Below are 12,267 nucleotides of genomic sequence, written 5' to 3'. Positions count from 1 at the left end.
TTCAGCCTCGGGTTCGTCTTCTGGGGAAACGTAGACTTTATTGTCTGAATACTAAAGGAATTTTTAAGTATGTCTTGCAAAATCTAATGTAGTTGGGAAACTACAGCAGCCTCCAGATTGTAATTATATTGCATTGTTGTTTTTCTTCTTTGTTTTTAAATTTAAAGTCTCTGAAAAATCTAGTTGGTTTAAGATTTCATTTGCAACATTAAGTTTGGGAAGTCAAGCAGTCAAAATATAGGAGAAACCCTGAAGCAGGATGAAGTGTCAGGTTTATCATAGCTTATTCTGTCAGTGTTCTTCTATAAGTTTAAGTATTTGTGACATGTGATGGGCTTTAAAAGAAAGTATCTTAAAATTATTTATTATTTTTAAAAATAAACAATAGGGCAATGAGGAAGATGGATTTTTTAATATTATTATTAGCATTATATGTAGTTGGTGTAAGAGCAGTTCAGGGAGTGATGGTAATTTATGGGGTTTTCCTATTCAGTGTGCTTGATATCCTAGTATTAATCATCGGGGGCTTTTTTAATACAGTATACCTCTGGAGGGAAGGCACATACATGTGCTGTTGTCTGCCATACATGAACTGCACAATTTAGATTTTAACAAACATACTCACTTCATGGATAACAAAATCGATTTTTGGCCACCTAACAGGATTAGAATGGTAATATTAACGTACTGTGATTTGTGTGTTTTAAAAAAATAAAATTAAAATGCTGGTTTTAAAGCAAATAGACCTTTGTGAAGTTGTCATGGTAATATAGTCATACAGTTGACAAAGGCTCCCAGGTCATTCCAGGAAAACATAAATATTATTTTAAGACTATGAACTATTTTAGAGCCTGCTAACAAAAAACTTTAAAAGCAGAACAGAATTTTTTGTAATAAGGATCTGAAAATGTATTAGATTTTTGAAACTAGAATTGGCATTTTTACTTGCTCAGTCTCTGTTGTAGAAAATTGCATATCTGGCAATATAATTGTTGCTGTAGAAAGCAGCAAGGGCTGCTTGTGGAGGTGAAGGCATCTCATGGCATTTGCACTCATTGGTATGTCTAACTCCTCTTTTTGCAGACATTGATGAATGCTCAATGAACGGGCTGCTGTGTGACAACGGGCTCTGTCGAAACAGCCCTGGCAGTTACAGCTGCACCTGTCCAAAGGGTTATGTATTCAGCACTGAGACAGACACGTGTGAAGGTGAAAAATCTGCAAGTTGTGTTCATTTTATTGTTTATCATATAATACTAAAGCTAAATGATCACAAAAGATTCCGAGTAGTGAAAATAACAGAGGGAAAGACAGAACTAAGGTACTGCATCCATCATTGCATTCCGATTGCAATTTCTCTCAGTACCTTTTAGTATGGGGTCTTATCATTGAATTTATTTGCAAGTAGACAGTTGTCATGGTTTAACCCCGGCCAGTAACTAGCACCACACAGCCGCTCACTCATTCACCCCACAGTGGGATGGGGGACAGGATTGGAAGAGAAAAAGTGAGAAAATTCAGGTGTTGAGATAAAGACAGTTTAATAGGTAAAGCAAAAGCTGTGCACACAAGCAAAGCAAAACCCAAGGAATTAATTCACAACTTCCCGTGGGCAGGCAGGTGTTCAGCTATCTCCAGGAAAGCCGGGCTCCATCACACATAGCAGTTACTTGGGAAGACAAATTGGGAAGACACTCTGAGCATCCCCCCGCTTCCTACTTCTTCCCCCAGTTTATATACTCAGCATGACATCATATGCTATGGAATATCCCATTGGCTAGTTCAGGCCAGCTGTTCTGGCTGTGTCCCCTCCATATGTCCTGTGCCCCTCCAGCCCTCTCGCTGGCAGGGCCTGAGAAACTGAAGAGCCCTTGACTTGGTATAAACATCACCCAGCAACAACCAAAACCATCAGTGTGCTGTCAGCGTTGTTCTCACACCAAATCCAAAACACAGCACTGCACCAGCTACTGAGAAGAAAATTAACTCTGTCCCAGCTGAAACCAGGACATCGGTTCTTTTCTATATGAAAATATTTGCCTTTCCTTAGATAAAACATTTTTAAGCTTGAATAAAGGGGAATATATGCTTGCATTTGACCATGTAGCGAAGACACTGAATCTGTTATTTAGGGAAATGTGTCAGTTTTGATCACAGTCTCTTCTTTCTTTTCTCCCTTAAGTCAGTGACAATAGTTATTTCTAGATCAAATTCATGTATTTGTGATGCTTTATGTGGTGTTTGAATTGCAAGATCTGGATGCTCCTGCCTGTTGATAATAAAAATTGTCTTTTATTTTTAGAGTATAATCAAAATTGCTTTCTTATATTATGAATGAGCACAGATGTTAGAGCAATGAAAATGTTACATAGCAGAAAATAATGAGAAGTTTTAATTAGAAAAGAAAAATTAAGCAGGGCTGTACAAAAAAAGTCAAAATAGAAGCATTACCTTTTGTCTCAGTTTTTAATGAATATTGAGTAGTAGAATTTTACTGGTCTTTTCCATTAGTTTTTATTTGGTTCCATGATATGTAAATGTCAATATTTGTTGTCATTAGAAAACTTTTACAGTAAATAGTCTTCCAATTTCGTGAGTGATGGGGAAGCTATAATGCTTTGTTATGGAATACCTGTTATGTGAACCAATGTCACTGTCCAGATTTATCTGAAGCCCTGGAAGCCATTATTGTACTCAGCTGCTTGTTGTTACTGATCAGACACAAGTTACTGCCATACAACTAAGCAAACATATAGAAAGGAAAGTGGAAGCACTTTAAACCATCCTTGCTGTGTAAGATCAGACAGGGTAACTTACAGCATTACCTTAGCAGCATACGCTGAACAGGCTAACTTTGCACTGAAGCAGGTGGGGAGCATCCGTGCTCTTTGACAGTTTTCAAGAGGAGTGGAAGCAAGCATTGTGGGGTGGGCAGTTGTGTTTTGAATGCCTCCAGCTGTTTGGAAAGTGAACATGTGTTTACATTCTAAACATCTCATGAAGTGGTTTAAATTCTGGCAGTATCAAATCATTCACCTCTTCACTCTTCCTATTCAAAAGAAATGTTCTTTTATGTTTAGTGTATGAGTGTTTCAGAGGCCCCTTTTAAAAGTTAAAATTTCTGCTTTCCCTGTGTGTTACAAATCAGTAGCACTTGTTCAGAGTACCCCATGGATTTATTGTGCTCTCTCTGCTAAGCTGTCTCGATGCCTGGTATCTATCCACAATGTTCAGGAGAAATTTACTCTTCAGTTTCTGTCTATATGTTTAGTTTCCATGTACTGAATTATTTCTAGCTGTGAAAATAGCTTACCATGTGTCTTTAATGTGCGTGTTTCTTAAGGAACCTTCTAGACAGAAAAACTGGAATAGTACGGTAAAGGGAGATGTGTCTTACTGATATGAGGAGACCATCAACTTCAAAGCGTAACACTGACCAAAAGGTAGATGAATGAGATGCCAGAATGCAAAGAGCCTAGCCGAAATTATTGAAATAAAATGTCTCTGGACTTCCAAATATAAAATGTTTGGTTTTTTTTTATGGTAATAATAGTAACATTAATATAAAGGCTCAAGATAAGGATTTGACAACAACAACAACAACATGGTTGCATCGAGCCACCACAGCCTTAGGAAAGAAGCGATCTTTTCTGTCTTCCAGAAATCCTTATCATTATTGTACTGTGTTTTCTGCTGTGCTAGAAGTTTAGGGATCATAATATAGCGAACCAAATCTGGGAGTCCTTTATCTTAGTTTTTTTGTAAGGGGGGTGTAAGTGGAGAAGAGCATGAGAGAGAGTTATTCTGGGGGAATTCGTTTGAATTGATAGTTTGTTGAGGACAGGGTGACTTTTTTAGATAGCATTGCCAGCTGATATTGACTGCAAAACCATAGCATAAGAAAAAAGTTAAATTTAAGGTAAAACAGAATTTACAGGAAAGTATACAAAGAGAAGAACTAGCAGAAATCCAAATGGTAGGCATGTCCTCTCTTCATAGCACCTTAGTGCATTTTTTCTTAAGTGAGTGTACGTCACATTCTTAAGGAATGTGACGGCTTTCAAGTTTTCTCTAGGGGAATTAGGTACATTTTCCAGATTATCATTTTACGAATCAATTCTAAAAACATGAATAAAGAACCAGTATGATTTATTCAAACTAACACATTGTGGAGCCTCCTACAGTCACCTAGTAATGCAAGAACTGAGATATTTCACAACTCCAGCCAACCTGAACATGAGGTAGAAAATGCACACACACTTGATTTAAACAGGATTTTATGTAAATTAAAATCTGGTCTCTTGTGAAAAAATACTGAGATGGTTATTCAAGCTCATTACGTAAGGTTGTTTGGATTTCTGTTGGTGGGTTAGGTGAGATTTTAATTAATGCATTTACTTTCATTTTCTTTCTTTAACTTTTTTTTTTTTTTTAGATCTTCATAAAAGTACATGCATCTGTATATGTTTGCAATATTTGTACTGTGGCTCCTGCAAAGACTGATGAAAGAGTATTATTTGATAGTCAAAAAAAATCTGCAAAAGAATAGATCTGTCCCTGTCTCACCTCCTTTTCATGGTGGCCAGCAGGTTTAGCTTGTTACTGAAAAGGAGGATATTTTGCCATCTTTGTAGAATAACAGTGGGTGTGCCTCTCTTGGCTGTATGTCATAACCCTTGTCTCCTGAACTCTGAGCAATGAGCTTGTGATTGGGCATGATTGCTACATTATTATTTAAAATAATAAAACTTTTTGTCAGTAGAAGAAAAAAAAAGTCCTCTTTGCTCATTTGGAAAAAACCCCACAAACCACCAAGCAAAAGATCATTAACTAAAACTTCAGATTTGTAAGAGTATTCTGTTTCTGAGCATAGTTTAGTGTAATCACCCTAAAATACTTCACATTTTTTATTGTCTGTACAGCAGAATCTGAAGGATTTCCAGTTTCTTTCAATATTATCTACATTAACTTACATACATAGGTCATGAAGGATCTGTCATCTCATCTTTAATATGAATCTTATAGTTAAATTGATGTTTAAATTTAGCCAAACAGGTAAAAAAGCTGATCAAGAGGAGTTTAGTATAAAACTGTCTGTATAACCCAATAAATATATTAATTTTTTTCCAATGTTGAGTGGATTAGCAACAGAGGAGTAAATTAATCTCTTTCTGTCCAAATTCTGTTTTCAAAGAAACACTACGTAATTCAGTGTGGAGCTGCAAGTTCACTAGTTGTAAAAAACTTCTGTAGCCAGAAGCTCTGTGTTGGTGCTCTGAAAATGCTCTGATGCTTGTTACTCACCAGTATAGTTTTAATTCATATAACTCTTATCAGTTACTGTGAAGAAACAACAAAACCATTCGCTGTTTTTGTTTATAATTCAATTAAATTTTTTATCAGTTTGTTGTGGGGAGCAGGGGAGTTGTTTGAGGCTCCGGAGTCTGTGAAAGTTGAAATTTTTACAGCAAGCTCTGTGGTTTGGATTGTGTTTCCAGTGACATAACTAGTTAAATGTAAACCAGATGTGCTTTGAAGTTAATTTCCACGAATTTACAGTGGACTGTTTCAATTTTTGTTTCTCTGACATTGACAATGTACACTCACTTAAGAAAAAATGTAGTTTTAAAAAAACCCCTCTGATAAACGTTTTCAAATATAGTGGCTTTTATTTTAAAATATAAACCAATATTAAAATAAATTTGTTTTCTTGCTCACTCTTGTTAAAATTACTATTTAATATTCTTATAAGAAAGTGTATAGAAACAATTTTTGTAGTTTGTTTGCATTGTGCGTATGATGCTTTTTCACATGATTCAGCAGAGCGCTAATCCTGAAGTGCATCCATCCTTTAATTTTTTTTCCCTAAATGGTGGTTTTAGGGAGTAGTCCATGCAATATTATAAAACTGTTAATACCCAAAAGCTTTGAGACTTGATTTTTTTGTTTGTTTTGGGGTTTGTTTCTTTGTTTATTTTTCTTCTTTCCCTAGTATAATGCTGAAGTATGTCAAATGCATAAAGTAACAAACTGGTTTTTGGGACATTGGAAGCCTAGAGCATAGTAACAAAATAATTTCAGAAACAACTAGAAGTTAATGCCTCCAGATATTTGTACCCTAACCCTTCGTGAAAGCTGCTTTCCATCTTTCTACTCCATAGAGAGAAATGGGATGAGTATTCCTTCATCTGCATCAGGGCAAAGTGGAATGAGGAGGAGTCTGGTTCTGTGACACATCTTCACTCACCACTGGTCTTGGTGACCAGCTTCTGCCATTCTCATCCCAGGAGATGGAAAGTGACTGTGGGATCAGTGAGGGGCAGGCACTGGCATTTGGGAAGGGTAGAAACTGAGACTGAGAGAAAAAGGAGGAAGGGTGAAAGGGTGAAAGGGGAGCAGACCGCAGCAACCTGGCGGGTTGAGTCAGCTGTTTTGCCAAGCAACACATTTGATGCAGACTTGTCTGAGGATTTAGACTAGGTCATCTGACTTTGGCTTGAAATGGACAGGCAGTTCTCCCAGGCTAGAAAGTGGTCAGCTCTGACAGCGACTTTTCGTCTTTCTGTTCTTCCTCATTTTTGCTAACCCGTGTGCTCAGTTTGAGTCTTTTTCTCTCCTTTCACTGTCTTTGGGTAGAGAATGAAGAACATGGCCCATGAAATCATGAGAGCTGCTTCATTCATAAGGCATTCAACTTTAGCTGCTCTGGCCCCTCCATCTCCAATTACTTATTCTTTTGAGGACACTGACTTCCAGGTGTGGCCCTCAACTGTGTTTTGTTAGGTTTGGGTTTCTTGTTAGCTCTGAAAACCCGAAATACAAGATGTGTTTTCCTGGAAGAAAAATTCTTGTAAACCTCACTTGCTAAATATCAGGGAGAATTAAAGATAGACATGATAACCTAATATTACATCTAATATTAGGTGTGTGAAGTATTTTGAGTTTCATGACCTTTTAAATATTCTGAATATGTTTGAAATGATGTTTTGGATAGTAGTAACTATCTGCTTATTACAGTGTTTTGTCTTGCACATTGGTTCTGTATGTGTGGACCTGTGTGTTGTTGGGCTGCCAGCTGTTAAAAACATGTGACATGAAAATCACCCAGTTTCAGCTATAAATATCTTCAGCAGACTTCAGGCGCTTGACCTATAACTTGCTTTACTGGCTGACTAAGTCAGACTGGGTTTTAATTTTGCCTTTAAAAAATTCAGACACGATGTTTTGGTCATTTCCAGGATGATGCTGATTTGTGTATTTAGAAAAATGCAGACCTTGTGACTTTTTTTAAAAAAGCTGTTGCTCCTATATGCTGTTGCAGCTTGAAATGTCTTGAGTGGTTTTTGTGTCAGGATAGTGCCTTTGCTCTGAAGACGTGCTTGGACATGGCCAAGTTGTCTCATTTTTTATGTGCTCAGTGGAGACTTATTTTCAGTGTCTGAAAGCCCCAAATACTCTGTGGCACAGATTATGCCTGGTCCCTCATGGGAACTTCTCTGAAGTTGTTTCTAAAACTAGCTAAAAGCAGTGAAGAGTGCTTGCAACTGACTGGACAGAGAACCATGTCTCCTAAAAGCAAAGGCATAAATGCAGAGACTGATCAGACATCCCTCTGACCCACAACAGATCAAGCATACAATATGAGTTTCCAAAAATACTCTGAATCCCCAACAGTTGTGGTTCAGGGACTTCTGACACCAGAAGCAGGATCTTTACCTTATACATGCCTTGATTACTGTATTTTCCATAAACTTTTCCAGACCGCCATTGATTAATGCAAGCTTTCAGCATCCTAGGGCAAGGATTTACAATTTCTCTGCCTGTCATGTAAAGAACCATTTCTTTCCTTGTTTTGCTACCAGCTAGCTTCATTGGCTGACCATTTGGTTTTGGGCTTTAGGAGATGGTGAATATTTGATGCCTTTGATAGAAAGAAACTATATGTAGCTTAAATTCAGCTAATTTGACCTGTCTTCTCAGTTTTTCTCTTTTTTTTTAAAGCTAGCCAAACTGCTGAAGGTGTGATGGCAGATAGAAAGGAAGGAAAAGTGTGTCTTTTTCCAAGAGCATTTCTATATGGAGAATTATTTGACATATAGTGCATATTTAAGATTCTTTGTCTCAGTATGATCTGTTTCTAATTGTGGGAACTGGGTATTTGGTTTCTCTGCAAAAGCTGCAGAGACTACTCTCCACTACCAGGGACTGATGGCTGCGGAGAGAGCATGAGGCAAGGGAGGCAGGGAGCATACCTTGGATAATAAAACCTGAGGTAATTAAGTGTGAAATGTATTTACAGGCAGGAAAAGGGATGCAGAGCAGATAAATGTTGGTGAACCCTCCAGATTGCCAGCTTGGATACAGAAGAACTTAGAGCTTGCTCTGTCAGAACTCACTGGCTTTCTAGATCTACTTGATTACCTCTGAACTGCACTTCCCAGAGCAGTTAGTCACTACGTGAGCAGTGCCAGACCCAGCCTGGCCCTACCTGCTGCTCTCCACAGTAAGCTGGCTCAGGACACAACCTGAGACAAGACGACCGACCGACTGTGTCTAAGCAGGCTGTTCACAGAGACATGTACAAGCTCTGCTTAATGACCTGGGGGGCTACCAGCTCATAGTAGGATGAGGCTTACCAGCTTGGGGGTGCCAAGGCAGTTAGCCCAGTACAGCCTGCCATTGAAACTGTGCGCAGATATTCATGTAACACACTGTCTTGACCCAATAAGGCCTCCTAGGTTTTGTATCTCTGCATCTGTGTATGACGGATGTGTAAGTAGGGTAATCCACAAGTTGAAGAGCAGACTTCACACATTTAAGGCTCAGTCACTATCCAAAAAATTACTGGCATTCAAGGACAAGTCCTGTTTGTAGGTAATTCTATTTAGTAAAAGGACTGTTAAAACCAGCTTTTAAATTAAGTGCTTGCTTTTGGCATAAGAGGTCACAGTTTCCCAAGTTTACTGTGATCTGAGCATTTTCCATCTCTTTTTGTTCCTTCTTTTTCAAATAACATATACATAATTCAAGGAGTATTCTAAACATGTATTCCTTCCTACAACCCCAGAAGATCATGAAAGAATACATCTCTAGTAAAATTAAGGCTTGATGCATCATAACATACAAAATAGCGAATGGTACTTTTTTCATGACTTCTAAAAGATAAGGGAGATATCTTACTTTATCTTGAAAATGATCTCTTGATGCTATTAATGTTTCCAGAGCTTAACTAGATGTTGCATTAGCTTATAATTAAATCAGGCTATTTTGGTTTATGGATAAGACATTATTCTTCAAGCGCTACTAGCAGACATGAGCAAGCACTAAACAGGTTTGTTTCTGGCCCAGCAAAGGAACTTTCTGGTTGGATTAGAATGTATGGCTTGATTCAGGACTCAAATAAAAAACTTAAATTGGTTGCATTCAGGAAGAAATGTTGGATATGCATCTGCAATTGTTCTTTGAAAGAAATTACTAGTATTGTTTTAATCTTAACACTGATTTAACTTTAAAAATAATAACCAGAAAATAATAATGTCTGCAGGAGTCCTATTCTTACATGTGAACAGGCTTAAAAAACAGAGGGGCAATAAACAGAAGTAGTTAGGGGCTAGACAGAAGTACCATTTGCAGTATTCTAGTTTCCACTCCTGTTTCTTGAATGCTTTCCAGAACTAGAGAATCACAGCCAGCATTGTAATATTTTACTTCTGACAGGGTTTTCTTAATTCTTCTAAAGCCCTATGGAGCCATAAATGACAGAAACAATAAGGCCTTTGTTTGTCTATTGCATGTTGTGGCTGTGAATGCATTGCACTGTATAAAGAAAGAGTTTTGTTTTCTCACAGGACAGTAATAATTGTTGCTGGAAAAATTTATAGTCCAAGTTGTTGGAAATTAATATCTTTGTGAAAATGAGCCGCTTAATTAACACTTTCAATATATGTGCTCCTATACACATGCACGTACATGCTGTCTGTCTGTCCCTGTATTTTCTGACTGTCATGCTGAGAAGAACAGGGCGGGACAAATACACCTGGCAATCTTGGCAAATCATGGTCCACAGTAGCATTTATACTGTATAATGCTTTTCAGAAGCACATTGTAATTCTAACAGTGTCTTTTGTTTCTGGATTATAGATGTAAATGAATGTGAAAGCAGCCCATGTGTCAATGGTGCCTGCAGAAACAATCTTGGATATTTCAGCTGTGAATGTTCACCTGGCAGCAAGTTGGACTCTACAGGACTGATATGTATTGGTGGGTATTCCCTCCTATTATTTTACCTTTTTCTTACTAACTTGAAAAATATTGATTACATAGATTAATTAAGCAAAAAAACCCCCACCAAACCATATTTGGGTAGTTCCCCCATGATAGCAGGTGATACATCTAGTTCTGTAGGTAAGACCAAACAAACACATACTAATTTGCTTCTGTGGGATCAGGAACAAACTGAAAGAAATCTAATTTATGAGGATGTCCAGACTATGGTGAAAGTGGTGAAATGCATGTACTGATTGATATGAGAGAGTGGGGTTGTCTTATTGTAATAAGAATTATTTTGTTCTTTGCGAGAATGAGGATATGAGTAAAGTTATAAGTGATTAGTTTGGTAGTTGAGAAACTAAGGCAGAAATGCCCACTCGGTTCTTTGGCCAGTTTCAAATCTGAGACAAGAAAGCAAGTAAAACTGGAGGAACATCTGCTCAAATAGTGGTAAGAAAGCACGTGGCTTCTAGGGCTCAGGACATTCTTCATAAACTGTGAAGACTGACTTTCCTAAGTCATTAACATAAGGAAATGTTAATGTTTTTTACATTATAGTACAATCTTATAGTTTACCTGGTTTGTAGGAGGCTGGTAAAAGTGAGTAAGACAGATACGAGTTTGTCAGGATCCCTGGAGCAGATGCATAGATACACACACACACACACACATATATATGTATATATATATAAGTATGTATGTATAAAAATAAATATTGTTAGCATCCTTTGAGGATCCTGTTGCATTGAAAAAAAGCAGAGCACTGCACAGATTTTATTGGTCCTAGCTGCAACAGTTGTCTGCAAGATGTCATTGACATTATCTTGGTAAGTCATTGATTAATGTATTTTTTTTCTTGCCTTTCCAAGTAAAGTCTAGTCTAAGGATTGGAGACATCTGTACTTCTCGGGTGATCACAAGCTGCCATTGTTTCATCTTACTTGTCTAACATAATTGAATTCATTGTAAGAGATGTAAGATAAATTGGATTGGAGTGTCATTAATAACTGGATGATGCTAATTTTAAATGTTCCCTTTATTTTAAAATGGATTTTTCTTGTGTTCGTGATTCAACTTTCTTGCCTTGCCAAGATTTTCTAAAGATAGGAAACTGAATGCAGAGACTCAAGTTTCCATATAATGATGGAGTATGTCTATGCCCTAATAAGTTTTTCTAAGTGAATGTTACTTTTGTGCCTAAGCCTTCTCTTAAATTTTCTTGTAGCATCACTGGACAGTAAGGTTTAGTATTGTTTTTGTTCTTTTTTACATTGTGCTGATTTATTGATATGACCACACTAACCAATGGTTTTTTGTACTGCTTATTTTTAATCTTGTGTTTTCATATCCAAAAGTGCTACAAATTCACTAAGGGCCTAATTATAGCAAAGTTCTGGCTTTACTTTGCAAATGGTTTCTATTGGAATGTTTACAGTATGAGGTCTCATTTGGCCTGAATATTAATGATATGTAACATAAAATTTAAACAACAAAACCACCTGATTAGTTTTCTGTACTACAGGTGACACTACGTTAGGACAGAAGGGTCAGAAGTACAGTTAATGTGAGACATACAGACCTATACTGTTAGAACCCAGTTGTATGTTTTCCTCCCCTGGCAAATTTCTATTAGAATTGGTAGTGATGAGAGGAAGGCAGACTGGATTACTGAAAGGTGAGTAAGGGGTTGGAAGAAGTTACAAGTAGTTTACTGTGTGAAAAACTTGCAAATACCCTTGTCAAATATGTGCCATTTTCAATTTGTATAGTAGAGCAAGTCGGTTTTTTTCTGTTACCACTGCAGTTAAAGACTTGTATATTGAATGTATTTACCCTGATTTTTTAAGTGGATTGCTCCTGTAAAGCATTCCTCTAGCATCAGATAGGAAAAGCATATGCTGAAACATAAATGTGTAGCTAAAATAGTATTGTGGTTTGGGAATGTGTTGTATTCTTCATAAGAATCATCAAAGTAAGGTAATGTCAGACTCTGACACC

General features: G+C 37.2%; 1 protein-coding gene across 1 annotated transcript in view; it reads left to right on the top strand.

The window, feature by feature from the left end:
- FBN2 (fibrillin 2) overlaps window positions 1-12,267 on the top strand; it is a 178,831-nt gene that overhangs the window by 93,547 nt on the left and 73,017 nt on the right. The window contains exons 19-20 of the mRNA XM_056325609.1: window positions 1,084-1,209; window positions 10,141-10,260. Of these exons, the coding sequence (XP_056181584.1) occupies window positions 1,084-1,209; window positions 10,141-10,260 (246 nt within the window). The remainder of the gene's footprint in view (window positions 1-1,083; window positions 1,210-10,140; window positions 10,261-12,267) is intronic.

Source organism: Falco biarmicus, chromosome Z, assembly GCF_023638135.1.
Source record: "Falco biarmicus isolate bFalBia1 chromosome Z, bFalBia1.pri, whole genome shotgun sequence".
NCBI lineage: Eukaryota > Metazoa > Chordata > Aves > Falconiformes > Falconidae > Falco > Falco biarmicus.
Note: the sequence above shows the minus strand (reverse complement) of the source record. Positions and strands in the feature narration are given on the sequence as shown.